This window comes from Typopeltis vanoorti, chromosome 7 (genome assembly GCF_054136105.1).
Source record: "Typopeltis vanoorti isolate ZY-2024b chromosome 7, IOZ_Tvanoo_1.0, whole genome shotgun sequence".
Taxonomy (NCBI): Eukaryota; Metazoa; Arthropoda; class Arachnida; order Uropygi; family Thelyphonidae; genus Typopeltis; species Typopeltis vanoorti.
The window spans coordinates 52,759,100-52,783,237 of NC_143555.1; the positions used below are offsets into that span (position 1 = coordinate 52,759,100).

The 24,138-nt window shown below is 36.0% G+C and overlaps 1 protein-coding gene across 2 annotated transcripts in view; it reads left to right on the forward strand.

Annotated features, from left to right (window-relative positions):
• LOC150104678 (histone deacetylase 8-like) overlaps nucleotides 1-24,138 on the forward strand; it is a 210,845-nt gene that overhangs the window by 89,165 nt on the left and 97,542 nt on the right. For both annotated transcript variants that reach the window (XM_090395875.1, XM_090395877.1), the window contains one exon: nucleotides 10,450-10,562. In XM_090395875.1, coding sequence (XP_090252001.1) covers nucleotides 10,450-10,562 — 113 coding nt within the window. The remainder of the gene's footprint in view (nucleotides 1-10,449; nucleotides 10,563-24,138) is intronic.

Sequence of the window (24,138 nt, forward strand, 5' to 3'; positions counted from 1 at the left end):
GGTCATTCTTTTTGCTGTGGATTTTTAATATTTTGGTTTTCTTCTCATTGATGTATAAGCCTATTTGTTTAGCAGTTTCCTCTAGCTTGTCTTAATTTTCATGTCTTCAAATCTAGATGATAGTAGTACATTGTCATCAACGTAGTCCAAATCTTCTAATGTGGTGCCAGTGTTCCATCTAATTCCAATTTTCAGGTTTTTCAGGGTGTGCAACATTATCCAATCTATGACAATGATGAAAAACATTCCAGACATGACACAGCCTTGCTTAACACCAGTTTTGATGTCAAACTTTCAGAAGTTGTTCCATTTACTAGAATTTGTCACTTACTTCCATCATACAAATCGTTTATGATATTTATTATTTTGTCAAGGAATCTGTAAATTTCCAGGATTTTCTATAGACATCCTCTGTCTGTACTGTCAAATGCTTTAACAGAATCAATGAAATTGAGATATATAGTTGAATTTAATTCAACACTTTGTTCAATTATGTTTCTAAGAATAAAAATTTTATTCAGTGTGCTTCTTCCATTTCTAAAACCTGCTCATTCTGTTCTCAGTATTTTCTCAGTGCTATCTTTTATTCTATTTATTATAATTCTAGTGAAGATCTTTGATGGTACTGACAATAGGCTGATTCCTCTCCAATGCACTCTGTAAGATCACCTTTTTTGGAATTTCGACTATTTGTGATTCTTTCCCAGGTATCTACTCAGATGCCAGATGAAATTATACAGTATAGCTGCTGATGTTGTTAGGTCATCTTTGAGCAGTTCAGCACTAATGTTATCATTTCCACTTGCTTCTCTATTCTTTTGGATCGTGATTGCTTCCTTGATTTCTTGCACTGTGATTTCTCCTGTGTTTACATTGAGTTTGAATTCATTTGGTATCTCCTCAAAAGTGGACTCCATATTTGGATTTATAAATCACGTTTAACATTTAATAGTTCTTCAAAGTACTCTTTTAATCTTTGTTGGACTTCTTGCTCTTGAGTTAGTAGTTAACCATTTTTATCTTTAACCCCACATTCATTCTTCTGGTAGGTTTCTTCAAGTTGCCTTATAATTTTATAAACTTCTCCAAGATTTCTGGTATCATTTGCTCTCTGAGCATCTTCAGCCAACAGCTGATAGTAGTTTCTCTTGTCATTTCTGGCAAAGTGCTTCACCATCTTATGTGCTTTTGTTATTTTCAACTTGGAGTTATTTATTTTCTCTTTTATCTTCTTCCTTTCTTCAATTAGTTTTAATGTATTTCCTGTAATCCATTCTGCCACTCCTAAATTTTTTTTCTGCAGTTTTGTTGAAGATTTCTTTACACTTTTCCCAGTTGCTTCAATCTTATTTTCCTCGTCATTTTTATTTGATTCCTCTAAAGCTGAGAATCTATTCTTCAGTTAATTGATTAATTTCTCTTTTGTTTTCTTTTCCTTCAGTTTATCAATGTTATATTTAATTTTCTTATTCTTTCTTAGTCTTGAATTTCTTGCTAGCTTTAGTTTGACTACTGCAGTTAGCAGAAAATTGTCTGAAGCTACATCAGCTCTTTTGATCCTTAAATCTTGTAATGTCCTCTTGAGAGTGTTACATATAGCAACAGTGCTGCACCAGGGAGGGGGCCAAGGGGGCCCTGCTCCCCCCCCCAAGTTAAAATACACAAAAAAATTTTCCAAAATACTTTTCCTAATTAAAATTCATTTTTTTTTATTTATGTTGTGTCGTGTCTTCTATTTCTATACTACTTATGAATTAGCGGTCACATAAAGTGAGAGTACCCTATAGCAGTGTTTCTTAACCTGTGGTCTGCGATGATGGGACAGATGGTCCACAGGCAGAGTTAAATTAACCAAATAAATCTATATATTTTAATTATCCAAACAAATCAAATTAAAATTGAATGGGTAAAAATTATTGAAATAAAATGGATACTTAAAAAATAAAATAAAAATAGCGGCAGAATGTTCATTCCATGAATATTCTGCCACTATTTTAATTTGTAGTGGCAGAATGACGAGTAATAAAAGATGGATTAAGTGAACAACAATATGGTTTTATTGCTTCCACTTTCTCTTGCTGTTTTGTCAAATTTGAAGTGAACATCTGTTGTCCACATGATCACATTTCAACCAATTGCTTGTTGTTTTTATTGTTGAAGGGTTTCCTCCTTCAACCAAGGCTCAATATATCTTCAGAAGTGCTAAGTAATACTTGGACAAAGTGTGTTGTGAGTTAACCCCTGTATTTATGTATTTTTAGGAAATTGCGCGACTGAAAGATAAAAGCAAGCTGCCAGTTGAGTTGAATGCTAACTCTCTTCAACCGAATTCCATATGTGAAACTGCCATAACAATATTCACTGTATATATATATATTTTTTTTTAAAAACATAGATTTTTTTAAACATTGTTTTTAAAATGTATCACAACAACCGAGTAAAAGCCGATTATCTCTCTCTCTCTCACACACACACACACATATATTTCTAAGTTTTAACACGTTTACGAATTTTAACACCTTCATTTGAACTTTATTGCTGCTTTGGGGCAGGCAAACTCGCACACATCTAATTAATGACAATAATTTTTAGTTAGATATTGTGTTTGCCGGTGCAACATGTGGTTTTGCTTGAGTCTAAATAGCATAGTTTCTGTATGAAAGGATGTGATTTATTAATTAGTGTTTTTTTTTTTCCCAGTTGTCTCTAATTGCACTAATTGTTGAGAAATATATTACACAGACTGCTGGTACCTTATTCACTGACATAATAAAAGTACTTGTTTTTCTTGCCTCTGCAATATAGTGGCTATTGGGGAGGGCATGTTGTTTACCGCGGGAGCAAATTACTATCATCCCGCTCTGAATGTGTTTCAGTTTTTTTTCATTTGCGAGGTATATGCAAAACTTTCTAATTTCTTTTTTTGAAAAGTAAAATCAGGGGTACGAGTTATATGCGAGGGCGAGTTATGTTCGAGTAAGTACGGTATTTCAATTATGGATAAGTACATTGGTACCTTCTTTAAAAGGATAAATAGCTTGGATGACAGTGATGTTACAAAACGAGTTTGTAATGACAGTTTGTGTGTAGTTTCTGAAGAGAAAGAGGTCTGTAACAAATCCACAGAAACACAGAATTCCCATCAGTTGCAATGCGATAATATTAATACGCTGAACGAAAGGAAAGATTTGCTGATTTGCTGGACACTCGACCAGTGGATCTCATTCAAAGGTAAATACAATTGGTTATTTTGTAGGAACATTTTTCTGTTTTGTGACTTTTCTCCCTTATGGTAATTATGCCTACATTATTGCGTTATTATTCAACAATTGTTTACAGTTTTGAATGTGTATATAAATCAATATCAACAGTAGCCTGATTGCAAATGCATGATGAAAGGGACGGGGAGGTTTGGAGCTTCCCCGGATAGTATTCAAAAGGTAAATACAATTGGTTATTTTGTATAGGGCCCAAAAAAGTATTAGTTTAGAATTTAACCACTGGGAAAGTGTTTGTGTCCACCTCAAAACTCTGAAACAGAATTTGGAAACATATTTTCCAAATAGCTTTTTATGAGAAATTTCTGTGGGTTCACGATCCATTTCAGGCTTGCAGTCACAAGAATGACCTTTTGTTATCGAAAAAAGAACAGCTAATTGAACTTTCAAGTGACAGTGGACTTAAAATGCAATTCCGTGATTGTGGTTTGGATTGATTCTGGATCTCGCCTTCACTGAGAAGTGAATTTCCTGAATTATATGAAGAAGCATCGAAAATCGTCATGCAGTTTTCTACAACCTATCTTTGCGAGAAAGGATTTTCATCACTCCTTCAAATAAAAACAAAATACAGAATTCGTCTTAGTGTGTGTGCTGATCTTCAACTGAATTTGGCCAATATTGAGCAAGATATCCAGCAACTCTGCAATGCCGAGAAGCTCATCCATCTCATTAAAAGTAAATAGTAAATAATTAAATCATATTATTTATTTGTTTAATAAAAATTAAAACTTTGTTCAATGGTGATACACTTTTACTCGTTTACTTCCAAGTTAATTATGTTTCCATATATATTCAAAACATGCTTTTAGATTTATTATGTTATTAATGGCACAGTTTTCCCCAAATGTTGGAAATCTCCACATACATTTTAAAAAAAATTACATAACTTAGTGGTCCATAGAATTGGTTCAGGCATTTTACTTGTCCTTGGGCTTAGAAAGGGTGTGAAACGCTGTCCTATAGCTGTCTGAGCTAGGCCAGAGAAGATCACGGGTATCATGTATTGGTGAATCATTGCTACTCAGTCATAGGTCATGTGCGATATGCTCATATTCTGTGCTATTTTGCATTGAGTTTGTTGAAAAGCATGTCTTGAACTTGAAACTTCTTTCCATCTCTGAAGAGTAACCTTACCATTGAAGTTAAGTTAAAGTTAAAATTTTAAAGTTAAATTTGTAAAAGATTTCATTTTGTTTTTTGGATTTTGTGCTTCAAACTATGGCTGAAAAACGTACGCAGAGTATTTTATTTAACTGTTTCAAAAAAACCAAAAAAAGGATGATTCAAATGTTAGTAGCAATGTTGGTGCTATTAATATGGTCCATACCGATTTGGATTCGGTTTCCCCAGTCGTAGGTCTGACAAAACCATCGAATTATCCAGAAGAAAGTACTTCCTTAGTTATTAATAATTCTCACGACATCGCATTTTTGAAAGAACAAACATTTAATTCTGACGATAATTTGGATATTGTGAAAAAATTGTGGAAACCAGAACCAAATTTTAATTTTCCTGCAACCTGAGCTGCAATTCACAACCGAAGTTTTCAGTACACATGGTTTGAAAAATTTACATGCCCTGTGTACTCTCAAGTTGAAAATAGTATGTACTGTAAATATTGTGTGTTTTTTGCACCTGCTAATGTTGGAAAATCTAAATCTGAAGTACCTGGGCAGTTAGTTACGCAAGGTTATAATAATTGGAAGAAAGCCATTGAAAAATTTAATAATCATCAAAAAACAAAATATAATATAATGGCTGTTATGACTTACGAAAGGCTAAACTATATTTGAGATGGAAAATGTATTCCAATCAATTGACAAATTGATGTAGAGTGCATCACAAGCTGCAGTTAATCGGAAACAATTAGAGCCAATTATAAAAACTAATTTTATGTGGTCGGCAAAATATACCCTTGAGAGGACATTGTGATTATGGAGAATTTTCATTTGAACAAAAGCCAATCGCCAATGAAGGCAATTTTCGAGCTTTGTTAAGAACAAGAATCGATGTGGGTGACAAAAACTTGGCTGAACATTTTAAATATTCTGCCAAAAACGCTACCTACATTAGCTGGAACATACCAGATCAAATTATAAATGCATGTAATGAAATCATTTTGAACCGTTTGGTTGAAAAAATTAATTTGGCAAAATATTTTTCAATTCTTGCCAATGAAACTTGTGACATTTCTACCACTGAATATCTTTCCTTGTGTGCCAGGTATATAGATGAAGAAAATGACAACAAAGTTTGTGAGCAATTTTTACAATTTATTCCTGTGACAAGCACTACAGGAAAAAACTTATCCGACAAAATATTAGAAAGTTTAAATAATTATGGCATCGATTTGTCATATTTACATGGGCAAGGTTACGACGGTGCCGCATCAGTGAGCGGAAAGTTTAATGGTGTCCAATCTCACATATCAGCTATATATCCACAAGCTTTATATGTTCATTGTGCATCACATAGTTTGAATTTGGTAATTGGAAATGCTGTATCTGTGACTGAAATAAGAAATTGCATTGGCATAATTGAAAAGGTACACAATTTCTTCAATACCCCTAAGAGACAGGACATCCTTGTTGACAACATTGATAAATATGCACTGGATACTAAGAGACAGAAACTATGCCAAGTTTGCCTGACTAGGTGGGTGGAACGCCAAGAAGCCATCATGACCATGGTGGAATTATATGATGCAGTGATTCATAGTCTTAAAACAATCATTTCTTGATGCAAAACTTTTGAATAATTCATTATGTGAATTTGATTTTATAATATCTTTACTTAGCTTGCAAAAAATATTTGCATACACCTTACCATTGTCTAAAATAATGCAAAAATCTGACAGTGACTTCTTAATTGCCCTAAATTTTGTTGATGATGTTGTGGCTTAATTAAATACCATTCGTGAAACACCAGAGTCTTCATTTAAAGATATTTAAGATGAAGCACGTATAAAAGCCAATAATTTTAATATCGACATTAAAAAGCCAAGGACTACATAAAAACAAACATTAAGGTCCAATGTTCTAGCCGATTCTGTAGAAGAGTATTTCAGGAGAACTATTTTCATTCCATTTATTGATCAATTATTGACTCAACTTCAGGATTGTTTCACTCGGCACCACAACATTTTGAAAAATTTTTATTCTCTTCTACCAAATGGAAAAGATGCTCCAACAGCAAGTGCAATGGAAGATTTTCATCAGTTGTGTGAATTTTATGCCGGTAATTTGCCTTATACAAATCCAGCAATTTTGAACACCGAATTCAAGTTGTGGTATAAGAAATTTGAAAAACCGTTTGCAATAGCTCCATGCAAAAATGCCATTGATGCAGTTTCAAAGTGTGACAAAATGATATATCCTAACATCTATAACTTATTAAAAATATTTGCAATGCTTCCGGTAACAACATGCGTCAGTGAAAGGTCATTTTCTAAAACTTGCGCTTTTTAAAAACCTATATAAGATCTACCATGACACAATCACGATTGAACGGACTGGCCTTGCTGTATATACACAGAGAGATTAATGTAACCACGACTGAAATAATTCAAGAGCTTTGTAAAAAGAAAAGAAAACTGGATTTTATTCTTTAAATAAATTTTTATAATCACCTAATGAATTTTATTTAATGAATGAAATTTAATGAATTTTAGTTGAACAGATAAAAATATTTTTAATGCAAAAATAATAAAAAGGTGGCATGCCTTTTGGCAACTCCTATAGGTAAAGATGACCTCGCCATTGCTTCTGCCTGGTATCTCCACCCTCTGGGCCTGGCTCCCACCGAAGAGATCACAATAAAGGTCAAAACTAGTCTGGGTAGTGGCCCTTCCCTTAATGCATAACGTTATACATATCCGCAAGGAGATGTGTTTTGCATTATGGGAGATACTGAGATAGGAGTGATGTTAGCTTGGTCCACCTTTGCTACAAGTTGCCCGGTGTTGTGCTACCTTACCCCAGTTCTGAAAATATTTTCAGGCACAAACTTTGTTTGCTCACACTTTTATAAATGATTAAACTAAATTTATTATTAATGCAAATTCATTGCATTAAAAATATTTTTATCCATTCACCCCCCCCCCCCCAAGATTAAATCCTGGATGCACCACTGTATAGCAATGTGATTGATCTGATTTTTTGTTTTTCCATCAGGGGAAATCCATCCATGTTATTTTGTAAATTTTCTTATGTTTGAAGATACTACCTCCTATAATGAGGTTATTTAATTCACAGAAGGATCTAAAAAGTTCTCCATTTTCATTTTGTTCACCACTCACTTCGTTTCCTATAGCACGTTCATCATCCATCTTTCTTTTTCCTACTCCAGCATTCATGTCTCTCATCAAAATTAGTAGGTCATGTTTAGGAAGTTTGTCAATCACTTTTTGGAGTTGATCATAGAATTGGGCTTTCTCCATTTCTTCAGCATCATATGCTTATACGATGGTCAATTTTGTGAACCTGGAGAAAAATCTAGCTTTAATTATTTGATTATTTACTGGGTTCCAATCCATCAGACTTTTCCTTTCTTTCTCACTTATAATCACCGGAACTCCTTTCTTATGTCTTTCATCATCTGCAGAATACAATATGCAGTATTTGTCAGTTGTTCTTATCTAACCCAGGCCTGTCCATCTTATTTCAGCAGTTCCTAAGATATCAATACCGTATTTACTCATCTTGACTATCTGCCTAGTTTTTCCCAATTTGATACATTGTGCAAACGTTCCATTTTTCGATTTTAAGTTTAATTTTAGGGTGAGTGATAGACCTCATCCACAAGTGAGGTACCATGAGATTTGGCCCCACCTGCATCATAGTTGTTGGCTTCTCTCCAAAATCCTGTAAATAGTCATCTGTTGGGGGGGGGGACCACGGGTCATAGCATGCTGCCCCAAGGGATTTCTTGCTTCAATCCTGGTTTCTGTAATCAGGAATTTTTTACAAGGATGGGTGATTAGCCCATCACTCAACCTTCCTCTTTTAGCTGGACTTAGGCCTTTCATAGGGACGTGCATAAGCTCCACCCGTGGCAGAGTTTTTCTCAGTTGTACTGTGTTATATAACATTACCAGCTGCTACTTTACATTACTCTGTCCATCAACGTTTTGGAGCCAGTCAGAATTTAGAAAACCCATTAATGAAGTTGAATATTATTATTATTACGTGTGCATAAGGGTTTTATTTTACTGAGAGTTTTTATGTGATTTCATATGTTCTTATTTTTAACATTCGTACATTTGTTTATAATATCACAAAAAATTGTCTGGAATTACTTCTCTGAAAAGTCAGTTTCTTCTACGATATTATAAGCAAATATCAAGGCTAGAAACATAAAAGCGATCAAATATCATTAATAAATATCATAAGTAGTTATGTGTCACTAATAAAGTGTAGGTTTTTTCTTCTTGTTTCATAAACTGATAACTGTATATATATATATATATATATATATCAGTAGTTAACATATTGGCTTCAACAGTGATAGTTAACCAAGCATTAACAAAAACGTTTTAACCAGGTCCACTATTGAACACATGACTGATATATCAGATGACCCAGTTGATAAATGACTGATGAGCCAGTGTAAAATTTCTCAAGCCCTGATTATAGAATAGATATTGCAAGTTTTTTCAGCAGATGCAACAAGTAGAGATTGAAAAGCATCTGTGGAAGTTTGAGAGATATGATTGGCAATGAAATATAAGGAGAAACAGTTAAGTGAATGGAATGTGTTATTCCACTGACACCGAATAACATTAAAATTAGTCATCAATTACACATTCTTCTACAAAGACGCTAAGGAGTAATATCATTGGCATTGAGTCTTGCGACTTCTTTAAGGTCTCCAAGTAATAGTAATAATTAGAAACCTTTCTTTTAGGCTTGCACGGTGATCCGAATGCATTTTTGGAAATTATGGAGACAACTACCGTGTTTGAATAAAAACTTTAGTTTAATATTACTAAAATTTACAATTCGACATTTCGACCTTTATGTCAAGGTCATCTTCTGGAGCGTTCAAATATACACAAGAAACAAGCTATACTACAATCAGACTGGTTCGTTAAAGACACTGACCAACCGCTACCACAATTATTGGCCTGACCTCTGGTGAAAAAAAAAAAAAAAATTATACATCAACGCTAGAGTCCTATTATTTGTGTTGTCTACTATATACATATATTAACATCATTCCAGCCATTTGGAGTGGAATGGTTTCTAATACTAGCGGATTGGCTAGAGTCCTGACTTATGTTGAATCTTTCATATTAGGTTGGCTGAATGTGTGCCATCCAGATCCTTGGAATTTATATACCATCTTTATTGTTGATATTTGGGTGGTTTATCAGGATTTCGCAGGATTCTTTAAATTTTCTTTCGTACCATGTTTTTGTGCTGTGTAAGGAGCAGGTGCTTTTCCAGTTGATTTGGCGTAAGGTGTTAAGTGCGTGGTCTGAGAGGCCTGCTTCACCATAATGGTTATATTTAATGTGTCTAATGTGTTCTTTCTTGCGTATAGGGACTGTCCGTCTTGTTTCACCAATGTACGGTAAGTTACAGGTGCAGCGGATGCAGTAGACTCCAGGATGTGCTAATGGGAGGAGAGGATCCTTAGAGGAGCTGAATATGGTTTTAAGTTTAGTGGGTGGTTTAAAGGTGGCATTGAGGTTATAATGTTGTAGGATTCTGTTGATTTTTTCTGATAACCCTTTAATGTATGGGATGGCTATGGTTTTACTGTAATCTAGATTCGTTTTTGTTGTGGTTTTATAGAGTATTTTATTGACAGTATTTTTGTTATAGCCATTATTTATGAATGTGTCACTAATGATTTTTAGTTCTTGTTTCAGGGCTTGCTGGTTAGAGCAAATAGTTGTGGCTCTGTTTTTAAGGGTGTTAATGACTCCATATTTTTGTGCTGGGTGGTGGTATGAATTCGCATGTATGTATTGGCCCGTGTGTGTCGGTTTTCGGTAGACCGTGGAGGATAGACTGCCTGAAGGAATTGTAAATTTTAGTAATATTAAACTAAAGTTTTTATTCAAACACGGTAGTTGTCTCCATAATTTCCAAAAATGCATAATAATTAGAAAATTGCACATTTCCATGTTGTTTTAAAATAATTTTTATTTTATTTTTCATAGGGATGAAGCCTCTGGATTCTGTTATATTAGTGATATTACTTTAGGAATCCTTAGACTTCGACAGAAATATCACAAAGTAATGTATATTGACTTAGATCTTCATCATGGAGATGGTAATTATATTTCTTCTACTTCCTTAAATTGATTCTGTGTTTGATTTTAAATATAGTCAACTCTCATTTTAGCAAAATTGTTGTTACTAATCAAACATTTATTGATTTTTTTGATGTGGTTCCCATCCACAAAAGGCTCCTATAAACCTATAATACATTCTATAATAAAATTAGTTTAATCCTTTTTCCAAGTGTGAGCAAACAAAGTTTGTGCCTGAAAGTATCTTCAGGACTGGGGTAAGGTGGTACAACACCAGGGCAACTCGTTGCAAAGGTGGAGCAAGCTACCAACACTCCTATCTCAGTATCTCCCATAATGCAAAACACATCTCCTTGCAGATATGTCTAATGTTGTGCATTAAGGGAAGGGCCACAACCCAGACTAGTTTCGACCTTTATTGAGGTCTCTTCAGTGGGAGCCAGGCCCAAGTGGAGATAACAGGCAGAAGCATTAGCAGGTCATCTCTACCTATAGGAGTTGCCAAATGGTGTGCCACCCTTTTTTAATAAATTACTCTGGATTTAGAGAAAGATGTTGAAAGTTCATTTTTCACTTGGTTAGATTATAATAAAATTAGTTTAATCCTTTTTCCAAGTGTGAGCAAACAAAGTTTGCACCTGAAAGTGTCTTCAGGACTGGGGTAAGGTGGTACAACACCAGGGCAACTCGTTGCAAAGGTGGAGCAAGCTACCAACACTCCTATCTCAGTATTTCCCATAATGCAAAACGCATCTCCTTGCGGATATGTCTAATGTTATGCCTTAAGGGAAGGGCCACAACCCAGACTAGTTTCGACCTTTATTGAGGTCTCTTCAGTGGGAGCCTTCCCTTAATGCATAACATTAGACATATCCGCAAGGAGATGTGTTTTGCATTATGGGAGATACTGAGATAGGAGTGTTGGTAGCTTGCTCCACCTTTGCAACGAGTTGTCCTAGTGTTGTACCACCTTACCCCAGTCCTGAAGATACTTTCAGGCGCAAACTTTGTTTGCTCACACTTGGAAAAAGGATTAAACTAATTTTATTATACTCTAACCAAGTGAAAAATAAACTTTCAACATCTATAATACATTCATACTGTTGAGTGGGCTATGGATTTTTTTCCATTTTTTTTTATTAATTTTATATTGTTTTATTCATTTATTTATTTTAATATAGTTGAGAAACTCTGTTCTAGACCAAACATGGAATTTTTTCAAGCCATTTCAACCCTCTACTAGACAGGGCTGTGGTCTCACACTGAGTGATGAAATTCATTTCCCACCTGAAGACAATTGCAAACATTCACACTTGCAGTGGGATTCGAGACCACAACCTGTTGACTTGACTAACCAGGCTGACACTTTGTAGTGGAAGGTTTGTGGCTTTGATCAGATGTTGGTTGGTCTAGTGTGATTTGACTCTTATGAGTAGATATGAATAGTGTTTAAAATTTATGAAATCATAATACAACTTTTGAATGTTTCATTTCTTTCTTTTTTTTTCCTTAAAATAAAATTGTTTTCTACATTGTGAATCATGAGTAATGAATGAGAATTTTTCACATTGTTTCACATTGCCAGCCTGGTGGGCTGAGTGGATAGCATATCTGCTCTCCAGCCAAAAGGCTGTGGGTTCGAATCCTGCCGTGGGCATGCATGTTTGTGATTGCCTGTGGAAATACTAGTGGTGGTGCTGGTAGGTGGTAGATGGTGTTGGTGTAGTTATGGTTAGTTTTAGTTGATGGAGACAGAGTTGTAGAGTAGATGCCCTCCCTCGATGAGTCTTTGGACTCTTTGGAGGTGTCACAGAATAATAATTTGCATTTAAAACCTTGGCCCTGTTTGACAGAATGATGAAGAGACACATATATGCATCAAAGATTTTATAAAAAGATAGGAAGATATTTTAGTTATTTAACAGTTGCAGCTATACAATCTATCTGCATGGTACAGAATTTATTTTAGTTCATTAGCATAGAAGGACCAGCAATGGAAATCCTAAAATTCTGGAAGCATGTGACAAAGTATTGCACAAATGTTGCTATAATAAATTTATTTGCATTACTGTTATGTTTCACCTCTCTATATTCCAGCCAAAATCTAGTTTACAATTAAGCAATGACAAAGTGTATATGCTTCCTTGTAATCTGTAGATCAAAGAACTGTTCTGTTTCTTCAAGTTGAAATTTTTCTTCAAATTTTACAAACTTAGAAAACTAATGTGAGGCAAAGTTTATTTGTAATAACTTACTTTCCATTGCTATTTGTATATCTCACATCTTTGCATTCCATTAAAATGGATCTAGGTTACATTGAAAAGAAATAACAAGGAAGTGCTTAGGCCTGCTTTACTCTGTAAATCAAAGAACTGTTAGGGAGGGGAGCTAAAAATCTCACATAATTGTGATTTATTTATTATTGCACCCTCCATGGAGTCGGCAGACTCATCATGGGAGATTCATTCAACTCGCAGCATATTTATCATATAGAATCTTAAAATCCCTAACACTCCTTGAAACAACACATTCTGGTAATGCATTCCATTCACTGACAATTCTCCATGTAAAAAATCTACTCCTCACACCCTTCTTCACTACACGTTTATATAACCTCCAGGTTCTGTAAATGACCTCTGGTTCTTCCCCTCCCCCTCTCACCTTCTACTGTTTTTATAATCCCCTCTGGATTAATCTGATAAAATCGTCTCACAAACACCTCTGTCATATCACCTCTCTCTTACTCCTATCTACCAAACTCTGCAATCCACATTTCTTCAAACTCTCTCCATAGCTAGCATTCCAAACTTCTGATATTGTCTTAGTCACTTGTCTCTGGATCCTCTCCAGTGTCTCCACAGTGCATTGAAAACCAGGTGACCAAATTTGAGCACAGTAGTTCAAGTGTGGTCTGACCAGTGCCTTATACAGTAGCACAACCACTTCCTTATCTTTGCATGTTGGAGTACTTCTTATCATTCAGCACTACAATGTGCAACCTTTGCAACACTAGCAATATGCCCTCTAAACTTCAGTCTACTGTCAACCATCACTCCCAAATCTCTAATATCATCCACTGCTGCAGTACAGCATAATGTTATAGTACACAGCCTTATATTTCTGCACTCCAAAATGCAACGCCTTGCACGTATTGATATTAAAACTACAACCCCACTCTTTTGCCCAAGTAAAAAATCTATTCAAATAACAGTTAAAAAAGTTAAAAAAAACAAAAAAACAATGCTCTTTATAATTCTTCCGAACTTTGCATCATCAGCAAATGACTGAAGAACCCCAGTCAGTTCATATGATATATCGTTTACAAACAAGTTAAACAGCAGGGGCCCAAGAACAGAACCCTGGGGCACGCCACTGGTTACTCTCCTTTTTTGAGACACTGCTCCATCATACACAACCTGCTGGTATTGTTCAGAGAGCCATTCTCTGATCCATCTAACCAGCATACTATCTATTCCCATCTTCTGCAGCTTGTATGCCAACTCATGAACGTTACTTTTTTTTACAGTATTATATATACTGCTAAGTGAAATTTTCATAAATAGAAATAACTTTGTTATGTGATAAAGTAAAAAAAAATTATTTTTATTTATTCATGCACTTGTATACTTAGTATTACCACAACTGCCATGTGGTTAAGCAGTGACAAAACCCAGTGAACTTAAAAGAATCATCTGTTTGCTTATCATAATGTTGTAATCCTTGAGGAATTTGACAGATATGTTGTATTTATATTATTTTGTTATTTATAAGAGTGTTTCTATGCGATACACTATTCTACATGCAATCACTGTACTAATGGAAGACATTTTGTCACTTGAGGTTGGCTTTAAATCTCAGTAACAGACGTGTCTTAGTTATGAGTTTTTTATGAGTTATGAGTTTTGGACCTCCTGTTAGTAGTGGGTAATAACAGGAACACTAGCAAGCAAGCTAGAGAGAGAGAGAGAAAAGGAGAGCTGAAAAGGAGGTAAAAACTACTGAGTTAAATTCTGTGATCTTGAAAAAGTTTTTATGAGGGTGGTCTGAAAAGTTCTCGACTATAGATGGCAACACTATCGGCAAGATTTTTTTTTCCAAAGTTTGTACATAAGCATTTGTCATAAGCGTCCATGTGAAATTGCAAGTCATTCTAGCAAGTTGTTTGTTTTATACAGCTGTCTGAATCAAAAGTGTTGCCTGTATCCCTTGAAATGGATAAATTGAGTATCGTGCGGTTATAAAATTCTTTGTAAAAGAAGGTTTCACGCCAAAAGAAATTCATTCGAAGTTCATAAAAGTTTATGGGCACTCTTCCCCTTCATTTTTGACAATTAAGAAATGGGCTGCTGAGTTTAAATGTGGCTGTACCAGCCTTGAAGATGATCCACGTGAAGGACGTCCAAAAAAGTGTAACAACACCAGAAATCATTGATCAAGTGCAAGATATGGATGACTGGCGAGTCAAAGAGTGTGAAATTGCTGAGACTATAGGCATTTCAAAAGAGCGTGTAGGATATATTTTGCATGAAGAATTGCAAATGAAAAAGCTTTGCGCAAGATGGGTGCCACACTTGCTCACAGCAGATCAAAAATGTACTTGCATGAAAATCTCTGAATAGTGCTTGGAGCATTTTAACAAGAATAAAACTGATTTTGTGCGTTGATTTATTACTATGGATGAGACTTGAATTCACCATTACACACCAGAATCCAAACAGCAGTCAAAACAATGACAGAAGCCGGTTGTTCAGCACCAAAGAAGACAAAGTTGGTTCCATCAGCAGGAAAGGTCACGGCATCAGTGTATTGGGATGCTAAAGCATCCCAATACACCGATGTCACTTTTCAATATAATCTCCCTTTACTTCAACACGCTTTTCACATATTTGAATTAACCTTTCTATGCCCTTAAAAAACAGTCTGTATTTTATTTGCAAAATGGCCTAAAACTGCATTTTTCACTTCATCATCTGCAAATTTTCTTCCTGGAAGGTCTTTCTTCAGTTTCGAGAAGAGGTAGTAGTCACTGGGTGCTAGATCTGGGCTGTAGGATGGGTGTTCAATCTCCTGGAAGCCAGTCCTTCACGGCAGCCTTCACAACAATAGCCGTATGGACTGGAGCATTGTAGTGAAGCAGGCAAACACCATCACTCAGCATTCCTTGTCTCTTCTCCTTTATGTTGTCGTGCAGTTTGTGCAGGAGCAAAGCATAATATTCTGCTTTCATGGTAGTAGTAGTATTCCTTTTCTTGAAGTCAATCAAGAGAATTCCCTGGCAATTCCAAAAGATTGTTGCCATGATCTTCTTGTTGGACTGAGTGACTGGCTTTTCTCGGCAATGCTTCATCTGATTTGCACCACTCCATGGATTCCCTTTTGGAAAGAGGATCATAATAAAGGACCATGTTATTAATCCAATGAAATTGAATTCCAGCACTTCTCTCTGATTTCCTTGGCAAAGCTCTGAAAACTTGCAGGAACAGGTCACACACAATGCTCTTCAGAATTGAAGAGAGAAGTTGGGGCACCCACCTTGCACTGACCTTCATCATGTGAAACTTCTCATGAATGATGGTTGTTATAGAAAGCTCCAACCTTGCTGAGATTTCTTTTAGCTTCAGCCTTCTGTCATTGAGCAGTTCTTCTTCAACAAGGGATATTTTCCTCAATCATCACTTCCATAGGCTGACCATCACAAGGATCATCTTTGATGCTTTCTCTCTCTTTCTCTCTCTTCCTAGAGGAAACTATTTAGTCCATTCTTTCACAGTGAAATATGAAGGAGAAGCTTCCCTATAAACACTATCCAATCACTGTTTGATAGAACTTGGAGAAGGGCCCTTTTTTTGGTGAAAAACTTTATCAGTGCAGTACTCAATTTTTAACACTGCAGCCACCTAGTGTGCCACGTGTTAGTCAAACAAGCACCTGAAACTAAATGACATAAGTAGAGAGTTGAAACTGGTACACTAAGCTCCCCATAGATGGTATTATCTATTGTGCATGACGTTTTAAAATTGGCATGAATTTTATGTTAGGCCAGTAACTTTTGAAACCTGCCTGGTATGCAAACCAGTGAGAAAGATACAGCACCCATCAAATTAGAGGAACAAGTAATCCTTTCATGTAATCAAATGAAATCATCAAAAACACCTGGAATTGATGAAATACCCACAGAACTCATTGGACATCAACAGATATCCAGTGATCAGATCGGTGGATGAAAAATCTCATTTCTGCTTCTTGTATTTTACTTTGATTTTTCTTTTTAACAATCCATATTTCTGAACCATATAATAGTGGGAGTGTTCATTACTTTTTAAAATTTAAGATAGGTTTCTTATCTTTTATCATCATTATCATCATGCGTATCAAGGATTTAGGCCTAGCATGGCCTGTTTTTTTTTCGGCCTTAGAAGTCATCGTTGTATCTTTTGAGAGGACGTCCTAGTTTTCTTTTTCCTAATGGTTTGTACTTTAAGGCTTGTTTTAGTAATCTTTCTATTTTCATTCTTTGAACGTGCTCCATCCATTTATGTTTATATTTTTAAAATTTTTTCTATTACTGATTCTTGGTTTAATTCTTTCATAATTTCTTCGTTACTTTTGTGATCAAATAGAGCAGCATTTCTCAACTTTTCTAAGCCCAAGGACTAAAATGCATAAAAGAATTCTATGGACCACTAAGTTACAAAGGCGTAGCTGGGGGGGGGGGGGAATTCCGCCCGGGCGGCACGTTTTTGGTATTTAAGAAATCACTGTCTATAAAACAGTGACTGAGTGATGAAATAGACTTCGACAATGTCATCATTGCGATTTTGCGAACAGAAGAGCAAGAAAAATAACATTTTCGAATGTTGGAATTAAAGTTTTAGTTCAAAAATAAACATAAGGTTTTTAATTTATTTCCCTATATGTTGTTTTGACTTTTTGTAATTTTTTTTTAAAAAACCTATGTTTTTTTTAAAGACTAACACTTCGGGAAAAACTGTGCCATTTATAACATAATAAATCTAAAAGCATGTTTTGAATACATATGGGAACATAATTAATTAAATTGGAAGTAAACAATTAAAAGTGTATCATCATTGAACCAAGTTTTAATTTTTATTAAACAAATAAATAATATCATATAATTATGTTACTTACTACTTACTTTTAATGGGATATTTTGAGCTTCTCGGCCCTTGCAGAGTTGCTGGATATCTTGCTCATTATTGGTCAACTTCAGTCGAAGATCAGCGTGCGCGCACGCACGCACACACACACACACACACACACTAAGACGATTTCTGTATTTTGTTTTTATTTGAAGGAGTGTGTAAATCCTTTCTCACAAAGATAGGTTTTAGAAAACTGCATGACGATTTTCAATGCTTCTTCAGATAATACTGGAAATTCACTTCTCACTGAAGGCAAGATCCAAAATCGAGCCAAACCAAGATCACGGAATTGCATTTTAAGTCCACTGACACTTGAAAGCTCGATTAAGTTCTTTTTTCGATAACGAAAAGTCATTCTCGTGACTGCAAGCCTGAAATGGATTGCAAACCCACAGAAATTTCTTATAAAAGTTATTCGGAAAATATGTTTCAAAATTCTGTTTTGAGGTGGTCACAAACCGTTTCCAGAAACTCGGAATCGACAAAAATATTATTTTCCACTAAAAAGGATTCCAATGTTGGAAAAGGTGCAAATTGTCTGTCTTTTGCATAACTAATCCATAACACCATTTTTTTCTCGAATGCCTTTATTTTGTCTTAGGCATCAAGAACAGTTAAAAAATTTTCCTGAAGGGAGAGATTTAGTTCATTTAATTTCGAAAAAATGTCTGAAAGATAGGATAGTGTTGCTTCGTCAACAAGGAATGATGCAAAATCAGAATTACATTCATTTATAAATAATAAAACTTCCTGCCTTAATTGAAATAACCTTGTTAGTACTTTGCCCCTGAAAGCCAGTGAATTTCAGAATGAAGCAAAAGTTGTATATATATTCACTGCCCATTTCATTGCAGAGTACTGAAAATAACCTGTTATTTAATTGGTCGAGCTTTAATAAAATTAACTAGCTTTACAGCGTTATATAGCACAGTTTTAAATTCTGGTAACTCTTGTTCCCTATGTATGAAACAATGTACCCAATTCATATCCGGAGCTATTTCCTTGACCATAGAAACAATCCCACTATGCCTGCCTGTAAGGGCGTGAGCTCCATCTGAATAGAAGCCTATACATTTTCCCCAATGGATTCCTTTGTGTATTATGTAATTATTGAGAGTGTGAAATATTTCTTCTCCAGTTGTTCGGGATGGCAAAGTTCTACAAAATAGAATATCATTATGAATGTTGTTATCATGCGCATATCTTATATAGCATATTAACTGCGCATCATTTGTAACATCAGTAGTCTCGTTTATTTTTAATGCATAATAACGGCTCTTCTTAACTCTTTCGCTTAACTGCGATTCTATATCACCTGCCATATCAGTAATTCTGCGACTGACAGTGTCATTTGAAAGAGGAATCAAATCAACATCTTTTAGTAACTTGTTGCCAAACATAGTTTTTACCACATCTTTTATAGCTAGAAGTAGCAAATTTTCCCCGATAGAATGAGATTTCCCTGTTTTCGCTATGCACAAACTTAAGAGATAGGATGCGTCCAGTGCCTTGCTATTAATGGAACCCATGGCCGAATCTATATCTTTTCCATTATTTAATGCTGAAAAAATTCAATTGGTTTATTTTTCACATCACAATGTTTAGTTTCTAAATGTCGTTGGAGTTTCACAGGTTTCATGCACTTGTTTGACAACACTTCATAGCACAAAATACATTGTTTCTGTTCACTTTCATCTCCTCACCAGGTAAACCCGAATTCCAAATATGAACTATTATATTTCCTACTGTATTTTTTCTTTGAACTGCTTGTTTCTTCTACTTTAATAGTATCAGATTTACTCGCCGTTACAACACATGTATTACAATTAGGGTGAGCATCACCTGTTTAATTTGCTTTCTTTTCAAAGTGCTAGTTCTAAGCCACTTTTCCATTATTAAAAAAACGTTTCTGATTTCACTTCAAATCTGACAAAACAGCAAGGGACGGTGAAGGGAACAACAATATAGTTTTATTGCTTCCGCCTTTGAACATTCTGACGCTATTTGTTGGTTTTTTTAAGTCTCCATTTTTCAATAATTTTTACTTACTTATTCAATTTTAATTTGTTTTGTTTGGATAATTAAAAAATATATATTTATTTAATTAATTTAAGTCTGCCTGCAGACCACCTGTCCCATCATCATGGACCATAGGTTGAGAAACACTGAAATAGAGTATACTTTGCAGTTTTTCTCATTAACTTCATTTCTGCTGTTATTAATGTTCGTTTGTCTTTTTGTTTTATTGTCCAGATTTCACTTCCATACAATAAGACTGGTAGGGCTAATGCATTGTATACTTTGTCAGGTTTGGTTTAACTATAGGGTTAATTACATACACCTGTTATTTCTAAATAGTTTGCAATTTTTGCATTTATATCTTTTTCATTTTCATATGTGATCATACATCCTAGGTAGTTAAATGAATTCACCTGTTCTAAGATCTTGTTGTCTATTACTATCTTAGTTCTTGCTGGATCTTGTCCTTTAAAGGCCATAGTTTTTGATTTTTCTGTTGATATTATCATACCATAATCTTTGGCTATCTCATTTAGATCTAAAATAGCTTTTTGTAAGTTATCTTCAGAATTTGTAATTATTATTTGGTCATCGGCAAAAAGGAGAGTGTTTAAGTTCACAGTAGGAGAAAGTGTAAAACCTCGATGGAAATTTTTATTCCATTATTATTTCATTTAGGTAAATATTAAAAAGAGTTGCAGAGGGGAGACATCTCTGTCGGACCTCTTGGTTTATCTCTGTCGCATATGATAACTCATGATTTAATTATTATTATTATTCTGGCCTCCATGGAGTCAAAAGTCTCATCGTGGGAGGTCCTTTCTAAGAAACAAAAGTCTATCAAAAGACTCATCGAGAGAGGTCCCTCCTAGGAAACACAAAGTCTATTATACCACTCCTTAAACGCATTGACCGTTCTCACCCTCACCACTCCATCAGGCAATGCATTCCATGGTTATACCACTCTCCATGCAAAGAAACCACTCCTCACAGTTTCTTTTCGTAACTTCCATGGATGGCCCCTTGTCATGACTCGTTCTCACTGTTCAACCAAGCAAAAGAACTCCCAGTGTCAATCCTGTAACCACCTCTCAACAGTTTTAAAAGTCTCAATCATATCACCTCTCCTTCTTCTATCCACCAAACTCTGCAGTCCACACTCCCTCACCGATCCCCATAACTGACATGTACAGTCCTGACACCATCTTTGTTATCAACCTTTGTACCCTTCCCACAGTTAATTTATCCCCTTCAAATCCAGGGGACCAGATCTGAGAACAATAGTCTAAAGTGTGGTCTGATCAGAGTATTATACAGCGGAATGATAACCATTTTATCTCTGCAGGTCATTGTCCTTCTCATTATTGCAGCAATCCTCTGTGTTACCTTCACTACCTTTGCAATATGCCCCCTATCAACCGCAGATCTCTTGTCTCCCCTACTTCCTCCAGTTTAACTCCTCCCATAGAGTATGCAGCATCCCATCGACGTGTCCCAAACCTCAAGAATTTACATTTTGCTGCATTAAACTGATACCCCCATTCATTTGCCCATCTGACTAGCTTATTCAAATCCTCTTGCAGGGCTACCACATCTGTACTATTACTAATAACCCTTCCCTGCTTTGCACCATTCACAAACAACTGAATATATCCTTTCAATCCACGGACAATGTCATTGATATGAAGGTTAAAAAATATAGATCCCAGTACTGAGTCCTGTGCAACCCCACTTGTAACCTTCTGCCTCTTTGATATTGCTCAACCATACACAACTCTCTGATACCTATCGGACAGCCAATCCTGAATTTAGTTGACCAATCTGACATCCAGACCCATGTGCTGCAACTAGAATATCAGCTTATCATGTGGCACCCTGTCAAATGTCTTTGCTAAGTCTAGGAAAATGACAGTATATGCCTTTGCCTCATCTAATGCTCTTGTAACTTTATCATCTGCCCAATGCTGTATACAGTCCCCTTACTACTTTCTCCAAGATCTTACTAACTACTGATCACACAAACTGGCCTATAATTAGACACTTCCAGCCTGCTACTGCTCTTATGCAATGGCACTATCTTACCTTCCTTCCATTCCATGGGCACCTTTCTCATAGCCAGTTCAAAGGCACTGTCATTTCCTTAGCACATTCTCTCAAAACTCGTGGTGAAATACCATCCAGTCCAACAACTTTACTAACATCCAGCGTACTCAGTATGTGGAACACACTCTCCTCCTGCACCTCTAAACCTCGAACCTGCCCTATCCCTCTAGTATTTAAATTGACTCCTCCAGGATGAAATACTCTAATAAAGTGTTCGCTTAACAATTCCACTGTGTCCTCTGCATCAGTCACTCTATTCCCATTTTTATCCCACAATGTCATTCTTCCACAGTCATTTCTCTTCCTACTGGCCACTAACTAAAAAATTCCCTTGGATTTTCTTTGGATCTAAGGGTCAATTATTTCTCATATTCCAATTTCACCTTCCTTACCATACTAGTCACTCTCCTGGCCTGTGTCTTATATTCTTCATGCATCGTCTCTTCACCTATCTCCTTATATCTCTTCCATAGTCTCTTTTTCGCATGCAGTTCCTGTTTAGTACTGTTTGTCATCCGCTTTACTCCAAATTGTGTCCTATTCTTCACTAGTGGAATACAGCTTACCATTGCTGCTAACAATTATTCCTTCACAATTTCCCAAGCACTAATGATATCCCGGCTTTCCAATTCCTTCCTCCACGAAACCTCCCCAAGTTGACATCTAAGACTATTATAATCACCTGCTTTATAATTTCACATACGTTCATGTCTCTTTGATACTCCTGCATGTCTATTCATTTTCTAAGTTAAATTCATATGGTCACTCTCTCCAACTGGTGGGAGAGATGTCATCTCAGTTATTATCAACTCTTCTGATGCTATAACCAAATCCAAAACTCTTGAACCTCTTGTTCCCTCTGTTACATGTTGCCTAAGATATATTTTCCTCAAGAATTCTAGAAATTCCATTCCCTTATTGCTACATGCATCTTTCTCTCCCCAATTTATACTGCTGTAGTTAAAATCTCCCATAACAATCATTCTTCTTGCACTTGCCATGCTCAACTGTCTCAACATCTCCTGGTACCCACACTCTGTGCTCCTTGGTCTGTAGCAGCACCCCCACTAAATATCCTGTCTTGCCCACCTCCACCTCACACCATATGCTTTCAAAATGATTAGTGTCATAGCCTTCCAAAGCCTTCACTCTTAGAGGAGTGGAGGCTTTGGAAGGCTGTGACGACCAAAGAAGTGACAACCTATGTCCACTCTTAGTGGACATAGGTCGTCACTTATCATAAGCAGTACTCGACCACCACTCTTTCCCTTCCTATCCTGCCAAAAAATGCTGTACCCAGCAACTTCTATTCCTGTTATTATGTTATCTTCTATCAACCACATCTTGGTGATCCCAATAATCTTTGGCCAGGCTGATGCTATCAGTGCCACCAATTCCTCTCCCTTATTCCGAATACTCCTGGCATTAGTATAAAGCATAAAAATGCCATTGTTTTTATACCTAGCATTATCCCCTCTAGACTCCACTGGGCTCAGTGTTTCCTGATGTTGTCCCCCTTCTCCCAAGTACCCATTCCCACAAGAGGCAATCCCTGCTACCATCCACACTGGGACACACTGACTTGTTCAGAACATCAATGTGTAAGGAGACTTGGAAAAGTGTTGTTGAATGAAGTGGATGTGCAGAATCAGAGAAACTAGATTTATTAAGGGGGGGGGAGTAGATAAGCAGACCTTAGGGAGATAGTTGGGTGTATGAATGAGTATAATATGCCTGAGCGAATAAGGACAACAAATCAGAATGGGATAGTTAGTATAAGGCATCAAGGTAGGGATGGGGCTAATGGGGGTTTGAAATTCATGTACACTAATGCTAGGAGTATTAGGAACAAAAGGAAGAATGTTTGGCCATGGTTGGCACTTCCAGACCACAGGTTATTGGTATTAGTGAAACATGGCTGACTGGATGATATAGCTAGGGGGATTGAATGTGATGGGTATAGTGTGTTAAGGAATGACAGGGAGAATAAATTGGGAGAAGGAGTATTGTTGATGATAGCTGATGAGTTGCAGTCAAGGAGAATAGAAGTTGAATTGCAGGATAGAGAAAGGAGCATTTGAGGCCATTTGGTGTGCGATTGTGGCTAGCAGAACAAAATATACAATTGGGTGGTACTATAGACCAGGTGATGGAAAAGATGGTGGAGACAGTATGCACAAGCAAATAGAAGAAATGAGTGGAAGGAGGGTAATTATTATGGGAGATTTCAACTATGGTCGTATTGATTGGAGTGAGGAGAGGACACACGGGAGGAAGGAATTGGATTTTATGCGGTTATTAAGGGATAACT